At 42.9% G+C, this 14198-nt stretch overlaps 1 protein-coding gene across 1 annotated transcript in view; it reads right to left on the reverse strand.

The window, feature by feature from the left end:
- Positions 1 to 607: 607 nt before the first annotated feature.
- The window catches only part of LOC130172040 (tyrosine-protein kinase CSK), a 41507-nt gene continuing 27916 nt past the window's right edge, over positions 608 to 14198 (reverse strand). The window contains exons 4-13 of the mRNA XM_056380448.1: positions 13441 to 13553; positions 9915 to 10134; positions 6360 to 6453; positions 5627 to 5692; positions 5400 to 5499; positions 5049 to 5139; positions 4630 to 4703; positions 3722 to 3917; positions 2457 to 2543; positions 608 to 2069 (exon numbers count right to left, since the gene is read on the reverse strand). Of these exons, the coding sequence (XP_056236423.1) occupies positions 1887 to 2069; positions 2457 to 2543; positions 3722 to 3917; positions 4630 to 4703; positions 5049 to 5139; positions 5400 to 5499; positions 5627 to 5692; positions 6360 to 6453; positions 9915 to 10134; positions 13441 to 13553 (1224 nt within the window). The 3' untranslated portion in view covers positions 608 to 1886. The remainder of the gene's footprint in view (positions 2070 to 2456; positions 2544 to 3721; positions 3918 to 4629; positions 4704 to 5048; positions 5140 to 5399; positions 5500 to 5626; positions 5693 to 6359; positions 6454 to 9914; positions 10135 to 13440; positions 13554 to 14198) is intronic.

The raw sequence follows: 14198 nt of genomic DNA on the forward strand, positions 1-14198 counted from the left end.
GGTGTGAGTGGAGGGGGCAGGGGGGTCTAAAAACAAGTTGGCATTTTATACAGAAAATTAATTAAGTATTTTCCCTCCTGTAAGCCATCCCAACAACCTCACATTCATCTGCAGACAGTTTAAAAGGTACTAACACAGAAGTAGCTAAAAAAACACAAAAAAAACAGCTTTCATTTAATAGGTAAATCATACACACTAGTTTCACGTTGTGTTATGGAAACCTGGTAGGAGTGAATAAAGGACAAACCCTTACTCCTCTTTATCATCCATTATATCAAAGCGCCCTTGAGCAAGGTGCTTAACCCTGATCTGCTCCAGTGCAGCTGCTGAGTAACCTGGGGTTGTAACAAGCAAACCCCTGTGTGTGTGGATGTATGGAATAATGGCAATACTATATATATATATATATATATATATATATATATATATATATGTCTCTATCAACTTTCCTGAGTTAAAGTAATAAATCAGAAAATTAGAAATTTCATTAAAGCCAAACATTCAGCTTCCACCAGATCACACCCTTACACCTCTCTCTCACTCACTCACTCACTCACTCACCCACTCACTCACTCACTCACACAATGATGCAGGTGTTTCCACACTGTTCAGATGGAATGATTTATTCATAATCATGATAGCATAATAAAACAATAAACATTGAAAGCACTGACAGTTGAACCCAAGGCCTCTCACACATAGCATGCACCACCCCGACCCCAGCGTTCACAGAGACACTGAACATTCCTAACGCAAAGAGACTCCTGGCTCCTGAAAGTCCTCCTTTTTTTAAATTCTCTGCCCCAGTCAGTTTTTTCCTTGTTCTTTTTTTTTTTTTTAATCCTTTAAATATATTTTGATATAAAAACAAGCCCACATATGATGAATCAACCATGTTTGTGAACTGCCTCTCCCCCTTCTCCTCCTGTTATTGTCCTGCCCCCCCACCGCTCCTCCGGGGCTGTCTTGGTTGGAGGACGAATATGATACTGGCTCCCATGTCCTCTCTCTTCCTTTTCACACTCTCTTCTTGGACATTTGAAAAACAAAAAAATCCAGTCTGATGGGGACATGGTGGAGGTGGGGGAGACAACACTAAAAAAATGGTTTGATAACCTCCCTGAAAAAAGAAAGCAATAAAAAAAGATTCCTTAAAAAAAAAAGTAATTAAAAACAAAATAAACCACAACAGTCCAATTGAAAGAAGTGCTGGAGGGAAGTCTGGAGCTCTGTAAACTGGAGGCACTTTGGCACAGAGCGAAGGCCCCACACCTGACACCACGCCGAGGGGGAGGGAGGGAGGGATCGAAGGAAGGAAGGATGGAATGACAAGAGAGCTGGGCTGAAAGGCATGCTGAGCCACATGGTGATATAAAGAACAAGGAATGATGGAGGGGTGAGGGGAAGAAGAAAGAGCACCTGACAAACGTGGAGGAAAAGGCCAGCCTCCCCTCCAGTTAATGCCATGTCCAGGAGAGGAGGAGGAGGGAAGGAAAAACTAAGAAAGAGAGGAGATCTTCCGAGTAGAGGAAGAAGAGAAACTTGGACCAAGAGAGAAGAGATAGAGAGAGCGAGTGAGCAGCAGCAGATATAGAAGGAGGGAAGAGCAGTGGCCCATCGAGAGAAGAGGAAACTGTCTGGCAAAAGCTATACAACACAAACAGGAAAACAGTCCTTCTATGGAAGCAGAGGACGGCTGGTGGACGTCTGAGGTCAGGGGAGGGGGGCACAGTAAGGCAGTCCCACAGGTCAACAGGCTGGGCAGGCAAGAGGAAGGCGCTGTGGTCCCTCTTCTTCTCGTCCTCCTCCCACTGTACGGTTGCGCTCGGCTGCGTCTCGCCCCCCCCTGCTCGCCCCCCCTATCCGCCCCCTCCCACGCCTCCTCTTCACAGGTAGAGCTCCTTGGCTCTGATATGCTGCAGCTTCTCCCTCAACATGCGGAAGGAGGGCCGCACCACGGGGTCCAGGGTCCAGCACTGCTTCATCAGATCATACACCACGGGCGGGCAGCCGTCTGGGGCGTCCATCTTGTATCCCTTCTCTACCCGGGGCACCACCTCTTTCAATGGCTGAGACACACAAACATAACAAAGTTAAAATCAGATTCTCTAAGTGAACTGACTCAAATGCACCCCAACATCCCAGGCAACAGCTTTTCTCCACAACAACAAACAACTAAAGTATGGTAATGGAAATGTAACAAGAGGTGAAGCATGCAGAAATAATTAAATTCATAATTTGCAGCACGTAATGTGTCACATTTTCATGATGTGCTCCAGCAGTTAAATGGCATAAATCTAATTATTTTGAGGTCAACTCTGACGACACAAGACATTTCATTCAAAATAAATAAATAAAAAATAAATAAAAATACTGGTCCCAGCAATGAAGCCTGCCATCTGCTGGTACACCTCAGACCTCAGTGATCCACAGAGACTTGGTGTTCAGGTACTTACAATTCTAGGGTAAGGCACGCGCCCAAAGGAGTAGATCTCCCAAAGTAGGATTCCATAACTCCAGACGTCCGACTTGGTGGAAAACCTCTGTTGGACAAAAAAAGAAGAAGAGGAACATAAATTCATTCAGAGAGCAGCTAGGTTTATTGTCTTCTTCTGTCCATAAAACCTGGATCTTTGTTTATTTGTTTAGTGCTATTTCAGGAGTTCAAGTGAGGATATGTGAATATGACAATAACCAAGTGATAGTACTGTAACATTTTTTGCCCGAGTCTATATTAAAAATGTAATAAGTGAAACCAAACATGTTCAAACGTAAGCACGGGCTGTAGAGAGTGTGTACATGCAGATTGAAAGAATAAAAGAAAACAGAGGAGCAGCAGCCTCTTCATTAAACTGCACAGTTGAGCTTCTGCTGTTACAGAAAGTTCAGTCCACCTGAACTGATTAACAAAACAGCAGGAACAAACTATTATCTCAAATCTGCCACATTTATTTTATAAACACACTGGGCCTCATGCAAGAACCACTTGTGCCACGAGTTCCGTTCTTTATTGGCACGTGTGACTGGTTTAAGAGAACTTGTTTCATTTGCCAAGTTTTTTCATTGTTTGAATTTCCTCTTTGGTACAAACACAATTCACAAGATCTGTTGTATGAGTCATGTACTGATAGTCTGCCTCTCTTCACAGGATGATTTAAGAATGAGAATGCCTTAATCTGAATGTATTTACACTTTCTGATTATATTGGCAGGCAATTAAGCAAATTATTGAGTTCAGCTGCCCTACTATCTATATGTCTGCAGGTTTCTGTCAAGTAGAACATCACTGACAGAATAATATTCTCTCGTCCAACTCTGATACAGTCACATCCTCTTGCTCTCCTCCCATCTAAATTGCTTTAGACGTTTTATAGCATCTAACTTATCTAAATGTGAATCCATTCCCTCTTTATTTCTGTCGCAGTACGGTGCTGCTCTGATGACACCTCGTTGGCAGCTGGATAATCTGTTCCAGTTGTTCTCGGTCCCCTAATATGACTACCGACACTTCCACATTTGTTTGCTTGTCTGCTGATTTTTGACATTAAACTCTGCAGTGTGACATTTTGCTTTTACTCAGAGGATCAGGTAGCCTTATTTAACAATATAAGAAGAATTGTGCTACTACTTTAAATCTTACAGCCTGAAACTTAAGTTAAAGTAGGTGAAAACAAATGCAAAGAAAGCAACAGCACATCAGTCTGCTGACCGTCCTCTCTCACCTTCTCTCTTAGTGCTTCGGGGGAGGTCCACTTGACGGGTAGCTTGGCAGTGTCCTGTATGGAGGAGGCCTCCTTGGTGAGGCCGAAGTCGCTGACCTTGGCGATGTTGTCGTCGGAAACCAGCACATTACGAGCTGCCAGGTCTCTGTGGACGAAGTTGTTGGCCTCCAGGTACTCCATGGCTTCACACACGTCACTGACGGGAGAAATGATGAGTGAGGACGGGATGACTAAGATAACTGGACTGTACATGGACAAATCTGTGGCTGCGGTTATGACTGTTATACCAGGACAGAGTAAATGACAACTACAGCGGAAATAGAACTAGTGCAAAATGATGGTGGAGGCGGGAGGGAAAAACTGGACTCTGATTTAAATTGTCAAGGGACAAACAAGACTTTTTAAAATTAGTTTATCATGAAAAGGAGCTAAATCAATCTTCCTTCTCTTTACGTTCATCCAGTTAAAATCTATTCCCATGCAATTTTCTAACAAGTTCATTCTAGGGTTACATGGCTCACACTGAAAATTAATCATGAAATTCTTCCCTGTGAATGCATGTATTTATGCCTACTGGTCTGAGAGTAATGGCTGCGCTCATTTTAACTTGTGTGGGGGTTACAGCATGAGCTAAATGACTGTTAAATTAAAAATAAATGAAGACTTTAAGGCGCTTGACTTGCAGATAAAGCAGCCGTTTATCAAGGCAAACAAGCTGCATGACGGTCGCTCGTGTGAACAAACAGTTCTTTTATGTTGCCAGTCAAGTGTGTGACACTGTTCTTTTGAAATTCATTTCGAATCCTGTCATCTAGAGAGCAACAGCTTAGCTCTAGACCCGTGCCGATTAAACATTTGTCTTTTGAACAAATTTAATAAGCGTCTGTACAAAGATGAAAAGGACTCACAGTGAGAACTTGAGTAAGCAGTCTCCACCCAGCACAGTCCGTCCTCGAGAGCGCAGGTAGTCCACTAGGCTGCCCTGTGACACAGTTCACACCATTAATACAACATGTGGAGGAGACCACACTTTATCATGGGTGGCTCCAGTGAAGAAAGTGTGGAATGTGTTTCAGTTTTTACAGTATTTCAATTCACAAATTCAAACTATGGGGTGGCTACAAACACGACAGGATTTTGTCCTGTAAATATAACTATTGTTATTTGGAGTTGCTGTGGAAAAGCTGTTTAAGTTAGTAGTAATATTAACTTAAATTGTTGTCATTTTCAATACCATTCCCAAATGTTTCTAAACATTTAAGGGCTTGTAAAAGAGGTTTTACGTGTTTCTCTTGAGAAGAACAGCTAAAACGTTAGTGAGACTGACCTTGGCCATGTACTCTGTGACGATGTAGAGACTGCCCCTCTCCTCAACAATTACCCCTAGCAACTGCACCAGGTTGTTGTGCCTCAGTTGCCTGGACAAACACAGAAACCGAGGCATAAAAATGTAGAGTTAGCATAAAAGAGAACATAAGGAATACTCAGAGATGTATAGAAGACAGCGTCTCCCTCCTGCCCATAACAAAATCAAATTTCTACAAAAACCTGGGAAAAAAGTAGCCAGTGACTGAGGACAGTGTTACACTTAAAAGAGGACAACGTGCCTGTGTACACACAGACACAAACATATTTCACATGTAGTGTGAAGGACAAAGAAAGAGCTGCAGGATCTTACGTCATGACGGAGGCCTCAGCGATGAAAGCCTGCGCTGTGGCGTCATTTTTGATACACTTGACCGCCACCTTGGTCCCTCTGTAGTCTCCGACCATCACATCTGTGAAGGATGCAGACGAGGTGACGTTTCAGTACAATATCTGAGACGACCTTGGTCTATATCATCATTATGGCTCTGATGTATGAAATTAAATGATGTGGAGATCATTGAAAATTCAATTCCTCACCTCCAAACTCCCCTTTGCCAATGGTCTGAATCAGTTTAAGCTCCTTTCTGTTCAAGGCCCAGCCGCCTGCCAAGAGAGGACGGAAGACACTTAGCAGACCTCACAGCCAGAGAATAAAATCATCTGCCTGATTATCAAACTATAACTCTCATGTGTCATTGTACAACCTCCAGGGAATAGCATGTATTATAAAAGGCAGAAATACGTAAAATGTATTGTTATTCGACCAAATTTATAAGATTGGAAGTAAAAGGTTGAAGACATCCAAGAAGCAGAACTACTAAACTATTCAACAAATGCATTAAAATATTCAGTGGTGAGTTTCACATTCATGGCAGCTATCTTCTGGTCAGAGCAAAAGTCCCACTTTATGAATGATGGATCTCTCATTTGGGAGAAAAAGTCTTGATTTATTGCTACATTTATCTTTTTTTCAGTTTTCTGGTGTAAGAATTTGCCGGGTCAGACGGGTACATGAGGAGGAATGAGACAAAGGTGGAGGAAGACTCAGATTGACCTTGAGAGCTGGTGAAGCCCAGCAGTCGTCCCCAGACACAGAAAGATTAATTACCCTCTGTTGATTAATGCTATTAGGACTTGGGATGATAGCAGAGCTTTGAAGAAGACGCAGGCTTTGTCTGTTTATTGTGTGTATATACAGACAACCACAGTAATGTCCCTGTGTGCATTAGTGTCCCTGTAGAGCAGTGTAATGAGCTGAGTGTGTCCTTACTCCTGGAGAACTCGTCTTGCGCTGCCACTGTTCCCTCCATCAACTTGGGTTTAATCAGCCTGGTACAAAGGCCATCAGCATCTTTGGTGTAATGCTGGAGACAGAGGGGAAGAGAAATAAATACAAAAATGTTAATGCCGAAAGAGAAAGGTCTGTATGTTTAAATGTCAGAAAACACAATGAAAATCCATGTTTCTAAATCTCATTGTCTAAATCTAAAAGAATCAAATGTATAAAAGCTTGCACTAAATAGTAGCTCACTCTTACTCCAGCTTAGACCTAGAAGCGTGATCAGGGACTGATGTTCATAAATTAATCCTGATGGATGAGACTGTATACAAGCTTTTGATATATAAAACAGAGCAGTGGCTGATGTTTTCAGCAGCGCTCCTCAGAAGAACATGAAGGTGGTGATGAAAAGAAGCCTCAGACTGTGCTGGGAGTTGATGTGAGGAGCTCCTTCTATTTGATATGTTTGGGATATCAGTGGTGTTCACCTTCACCAGAGAAATAAAGCATGAAAGGTTTAACTTTTATCAACATGCATCAAAGTTAAAGGTTTCTGTCTTGAGGGACAACAGAACCGCTGTCTCATTTCCATACAAAAGATGAAATAAAACAAGAGGAGGAGCGAGGCCTTGCTTTATTGTAAGCTGTTGCTGCTGGAAATCAAAACGAATAGATTAGCAAACATGATGGAGGTTCTTTCAAATGATTAGGTTTCAATATGGAGCAAATCTTAATTTTTTGAACAACAAACATTTTACCCAAAACCTTGGCTAACTGTTGAAATGATCAATCGATCCTCAAAATGTCACAGACAACTAACCATGAACAGAATAAATACAAGCCACTAAAATCCAAAGCACCTGCACCGCCCTCACACAGCTGTAGTGGTGTCAAGATCACACGGATGAAATGAATAAACTTCTGCTGGAGATCCACAGTGTTAATGTCATCTATAGATTCTGCAGTAACTCCTGTGCTGGGAGGTGTGGAGTTGGGGATCATTTACTGTGGGAACCAGCAGCAGAGTGAGAGTGTGTGGGTGTGGGAGAGGTCAATGCATTTGACCTTTCACCCCCAGAAACACAAGAAACCAAACAAATCATCTTAAAAATCAGATTGGATGTCAACAATAAATCAGGCAAACGTCTCATTTTGGAGATATTCAGATCCAAGAAAAGAAATAAATCAAGTGCTTTCAAATTGGAAAGATAGAAAAATGACAAAATAGAGACAAACAGTGAATCACTGTCTTTTGGACATACAGCTGAAGTCACACAGGACACCAAACCTCTGTCTGACCACTGAATGAATAAAACAGCAAAAGGAGAAGAAGCTCTCTCACCATCAAAACCAAGGTTACACAACTGCAGCACAGCAGAGCTGACCCCAGTGTGAGTGAGTGTGACTTACTGTTACAACCACCAGGGAGCAGCATGGTGAAGGAAGGGTCAGCCCCCCCCCTCCCTTTTTTTATTTTACATTATTCAGCACTGAAGCTGACAAATGAAGCCACAAACACACAGACCGCCTTCAGCGTGCTATGGAGATGTAGCTACATCATGTGTTATCACATTTGTTGTTTTTCTATATCATCGTGGAGGATGTTTATCTTTTACTGCGTGAAAATATTTTTTAATTACACAATGGTCCTGGAGAAATCAAGATCTTGCTATATATAATTAACAGAGAAGGGTGTAACCAAGGGGTAAAAATACAAAACAGGAATTGTAGCTGACAGCACATTCACTGTGCTCTTACAGCCCTCTAAATACTATATGGAGCCATCTTTGTTTCTCTTCACCAGTATCACTGCATACATGACTGACACACATAACTGACATACATACATTACAGGAAGGAGGTGGGGGTCTGTCAGTATATATTTATGCATATATGTTGTGAGTCTATATTTAGGTCTAAGTGAAGCCTGCTGTGACGGGCTAATAAGAGCAGGAGAACAAGCTGGAAAAACACAGAAGAATGCAAAGAATCCTCTCATAGGCTATTATAGAGAGACAGACACAGAGAGAGGACACAGGGGAATTCAGACAGAGGAGAGGATGAGGATATAGAAAGAGAGAGAGAAACATAAGGAGGCAGAAGCAATGTAAGAGGTTGAGATGGATAACAAAGGGAGAAGGAGAGAAAGCAATATGCCAGGTATACACGAGGGCACACGAGAAGAGGAGGAGGAGAAGGAGGGAGGCGGGAGGTGGAGAAAGGAAGTGGAGGCAGAACCAAACCTAGAGTGTGTGAACAAGAGAGAGAGAGAGAAAAAGAGAAAGAGAGAGGGATAGAGGGATAGAGAGATAGAGATTGTAGGGAGCTGATGATAACAAGAATGCACCAGGGATGTAGATAGTCTCAGTGCCAGCTGGCACATTCCTGTCGTCCACTTCCAACACCCCGCAAGGCAAAGAGATGAGGTCCAATTAAAACTGTGATAGCCGCCAATCCAGCTCCTCTCTTTATCTGAGGATGAAAGCCCCCCCCCCTTCTCTCTCTCTCTCTCTCTCTCCCTCTCTCTCTCTCTCTCTCTCCTTCCCTCTGCTATCATGTCTCCTGTCTTCCCCTCTACACACTCTGAACTGGCTTTCCGATAACCGAGAGGGAGTGAGAGGATCAGACAGCTTGTTGAAGAATGTGAACGTGTACGTGAACGTTTGTTTTTTTAGGGAATCTCCCAGTGGACATCGAATGTGTTCATGTGTATTTGTGTCTATGATGTTATGTAATCAAACCACAGCACAGATAAATCACAGTAATTAACATTTAGAATTGTAAGTAAAATAAATAACACATTGTCATTGGAACAGTTCTTATACTAAGTTTTTTTTTAAAATTGTTTTGACTGTTTTTAAGCAGAGATTGCGAATAGGAACAGACAGGGTATTTTGCTTGAAAGAAAAGTCAATACAGGCCTCTGGAGCTGCAACAATCATTCTGAAATTCATCTTCAAATTTCATGTTTTGTCCATCACTTAAAACAAAACCAGCAGCAAATCCTGACCCCTGAGAAGCTGCACCACGGGGAATATTTTGCTTGAAATAATCAAATAATTATCAAAATAGTTTCTGATTGTTTTTTTGCTGAATGACTTATCTCCTAATTAACTAATCATGTCAGCCCTACAGACTTCCAAAGAAGAAAAAACTCTGATGTGGAATAAAGTTTATGGAACAGCTGTATTTTCTGCAACAGCGGCTGCTTTAGGACAGAAAGCGTTGCCAGCAGCAGCAGCATCCTGAAAACGTCACCCCTGACTTTCAGGACAATTGTAGACAGGATGCTAAGAAGTAGTCAAAGGTTTCATTTTCCTACAAACAACTTTCCTTAGAGTCTCTCTCTACAGTCTCATTTTGTGCCTCACACTTCACACCGTTATTAACTTTAGAGAACGATGATCAATTGGCACTGATAATGACAGCCAATTAACCTTTTCAGCAACCACACTGAAAGCCAAGGGTATTATGGGTATCAAGAGTATTATGTAAAGAAAAAAAATAGGAACTTGAATGGCAGCTATGTTCCCATACGTCCCTCACCTCCACCAGCTGCATGAGGTTCTCAAAATACTCCTCCTCGTCGATGGTGAGCTTGCCGTTGTGGTAGATGATGCGGTAGTGCTCCACCTTGCCGTCGCAGCTGACGCACAGGGTGTAATCGCCGGGATAGTTGGTGCTCTCCCTCACCAGGAACAAGCCCGTCTCCGGAGGGTAGAGGAGCCGCTCGGCCTGCTCCCGAGTTATCTTCCCATGAAACCAGCTACAGGGAGGGAAGAGAGGTAGAGACGGAAGGACAGGACAAAGGAAAAGGGAAAAAGAGAGAAAGCAGGTGATTATTTCAGATTATAAAACTGATAGTTTGGATGGCCACACATTATCATGGTAATGTTTTCATTTTCACTGAACTCATTTGCAAATTCAACCAGACAGAAAGCTTCACTTCCACCTATCACATCCCACAGTCCTCCTCTGAACAGAGAAGTGAAAAACAAGAATGGGGCGGTAATGGGAAGCCGGCAGCACTTCCAGTCTGTTCAGCTCGAGTGGAGCAGGGGCGGGGCCCGTCTGGTATTGAGGAGTCACTGAGAAAGTACCTGAACCCAAACAACAGGAAACATGGTGTGCGCACACACACACACCATACACACACACACAAAGCCTCAGGGCAGAGGCAGAGTCGGAAACTGACACGCAGGCATTGCAATAACAGGAAAATGCAAAAACTGCTCAGACGATGTGGTGGATAGGATAGAACCAAGTCACCCGCTCCTGACTGAGGTCAGGGAGACCAGGAGATGGGCTGACTATTTAACACACTTTGGAGTAAAAGGAGGACAAAAAACCTCAGGCTTGGGCTAAATGAAAAAGTTGGTCAGAGTTCTGCTGGTTTGAACTGAGAACAAATAAAGCTCTTGCTTCCTGAATTAGAAGCTAGCTGTATAAGCCTGCTCCAGCCTCACCATATGGCCTGGGGGATACATCTATAGACTACTAATGGATGGGTTACACTGTCATCTACTGCTCGATGGTCTTCATAAATCTCCTCTATTCTAACACAGATATTTCTCACCGTGAGTTCCTACCTGTAATCTGCAAATGTCTATGTGTAACGGAGTATCTAAGTTTACACTGTAAAATAAAGGCGGACTATGACAAAAACGTCCCATTGTAAGAATTCAGAATTTCGACATCTCTTCCCATCTGCCTCTACAGACCTGCGGCCCCGAGCTCAAACCCACTGCCATCCCAGCAACCTCAACCACAAACCAGCGCACCGCCCCCATCGATATGTCACTCCTCATGTGAGAGGTTGCGTTAGCTGCAAACAGTAGCAGCCCACAGGGTCTCTCTATCCGTCTTGGCCGTTGAATGGGTGGTAATCAACAGCTATAATTGATTTAGCCCATTTTCCTGTGGCAGCCTCCGTCACTCCTTCCTCCACCTCCTACTCCTCCTCTTCGTACTCGGGCTCCTCAGACAGCGAGGCCCTTGTGGCAAAGCAGCTTAATATGGGTTGAGTTGATTAGATCAGTGCAGGCAGCTTCTCCGATGGACAGCAGCTCCTTAACTCCCACTAATCCGAGAGCAAGCGCCAAGCTCGGATGGCCCAGAGAGATACATATCCCCTTGGTAGACACACACTGGTTGTTCTGTCCGTAGAAATTAGCCGCAGTTTTTACAAATTACATCACAGCAAAAAAATGTGGTAAACAACTTGGTGGAAACAACAGGGAACTAGGAAGTAGAACAGAAGGGCTGAACACCCCAGCTTTCTTTAGGGTGGTGCTGGAATTTGGCGCAGATGTCTGCCACATGGGGGCAGCAGAGAGAGCAGGCTGTTACATGCCAGTGAGGAAGGCGAGAACTGTATCTACTGATGAGTATTGAAAAGTCAGGGTGAGCATGGGACAGAAGAGCACAACTGAACCCTTATGTGACCTAGAAGAGAGGGAGAGGTCTGCTCTGAGACATCTGTTAGTCATACATAACTAAATCATCAAGTCCCTGTGGGTTACAGCTGATGCCTCCAGTCCAGAGGAACTTCACTGTGCAGTGATGTCAAAGGCAGCGGTCAGGACATGAGGTCAGTTAAGTGTAATCAGGCAAAAGGTTTGGGAGACTATTCATTCCAGTAAGTGAAATCAAATGTAGAATTTGTGACAGCAGTTAGTCGGCGCTTAAAAGTTGTTTTATTCCGTAGTATATTACATGTTGGTGTCGGCCACCAAAACTTTATATTCCTCTAACTAAAATAAAATCTAATCAGAGCTTTAGCAAAGTTGCAGCTAGCATTGGACTTTAGTTAATCATACTGTGTGCAGGGCTAACTAAACTGCTCCCTGTCCACACCATGTTAAAGATGGTGTGCACAGGCAGTGTGAGTGGCAAAGGGAGAGAGTCAAACTTTCAGCGGCAGGGGATAAAGCGAGACAAAGAAGGTTAAAGGCTGCTTAAATGTTACAGTGTCATACAACCAACTATTGTGAGCTCCATAAACAATGCTGAAAGGACCACCACGCTCATGACTATTGATCATTGGGCAAACTCCCTTTGTAGTGTAAAGATTTCCTCTATGGAGCACAAGCACAGTTCACTGTGTTGTCACACAATGTTTCAAAGTCCTTAATTAAGTAGCTAATGAACATCACCTAATACTGTCAAAGTAAAACATATCTCTCAGGAAAACAAAAGGAACAAACACAACGACCATTTTCTCTAACACAACATTAGAAACACTGACAGACTGAAGTAAATGTGTAAATTCAGCAGAGGTCTGATGTAATGAACTCGGCTGCATCCATTTCAGAATAATTCACAGTGGAGCATATCTCGCAGTGCATCACTATTCCCAGGAGTGTGACCATCCTCTTCTTCTAACTCCACAGTTCCTGACATTTACCACTGAAGTTGAAAAACTTTCTACTAATCTGTCAAGTTTAAATACTGTAGCAGCCAGTACGCTCTCAGCTTCCCCGTCTCCTCTCATTTGCATATGCCTCTCGTTATATTTTCCTCCTTTTGAAATAGCAGCAGTTTCAAAAAGCATGATTCAAACATAGCAGGCAGCTGGTCCTGGCCTCTGTGGCAGCCAGACAGCGACAAGAGAAGGAACAGGAAGACCAAAAGACTGTAAGAGATCGCGTTTCCATCTTTTGATGCATTGTCTGACTTTTGAAATCAACACTATGTTTTCACTTGCTGCAGGGAACAGAAGTGAAAGGTGGTACAACAACTTGTTCACACACTTAAAAAAGGATGGAGACCATATGTGGCAGTGAACAGAAACACATAAACATCTGCAGCTATCATCTTTAATAATACTGTCTTATTCCTGTACTGCACTTTGGCATCATGTGTCATTTTCCCATAATGTTCTTTCTAAATACAACATTTCAGTGTTAACAGTCTACAGCTATTCATCATAAAAATGATGTGTAAACACCATGACAGTGTAAGACATTCATTTTAAACAATGTCTGAGTGTGAGTCATTCAAGAAAGCCCATACACACACAGAGACCTGCAAAGTTTAGTTGGGTTTCTCCTGTTGCCCCTCTGGTACTTACGGCATAAGACTGAGTTTCCCTCCTGATTTGACTCCTTCCCTTTTCTGGACATAGTTAGCTGGGATGGTGCCCTCTCTGCCCACTGTGTTCCTCGCTCTGTACCAGTTGGGATCCTGAAACAGCCAAACATGAGACAACACAACTTAATATTCGAGGTATGCAGTCATCTCAACATAAACCAGAGTCATTCTCTAAACACACCGAGTTGGTAGCAGAGGTAAAGCTGTTGGATTAGAAACCTACAGTACTCTGCACATATTGCATGGATGCTGCAATCCACTTCATCACCACTGGTTCAAACAGATATTAGTGGGAATAAGCTGCTGCAAACAGTGAGGGCTGCTGTATTATCTGAGGCACAAATGGGAACCAGAGCCTCTAGCCAGAAAAGAAGTGACTGTTTGATGGAATTATATTCACTCACATTGTGCGTTTTTTTTTCTTTTAGCGAGCAGCTTGTTTGTTTTGTACATGGTAGCTCTGATTGTTAGCAGCATGTTGTTGTGATATTAATTTGTTAGAACGTCAGCATTAGGGGGTAAGCTTTTAGTTGTCTTTTAGCATCCCGTTTTCACTATGAACTGCTGGTACTGGATCATAGTTGAGCTTGAGATATGACACACACCACTTTCAGTTATTGGTGTTACTGTTTGCTGACACAGTTCAGTAATGTGAAATTGCTACGCCGGCTATTACGAGCCAGAGGAGGAAGCTGTCCATTTAGCTTTTAATCATTAATACACTCTACATTAGTTTCT

Source organism: Seriola aureovittata, chromosome 1 (assembly GCF_021018895.1).
Source record: "Seriola aureovittata isolate HTS-2021-v1 ecotype China chromosome 1, ASM2101889v1, whole genome shotgun sequence".
In the NCBI taxonomy this organism is placed as follows: Eukaryota; Metazoa; Chordata; class Actinopteri; order Carangiformes; family Carangidae; genus Seriola; species Seriola aureovittata.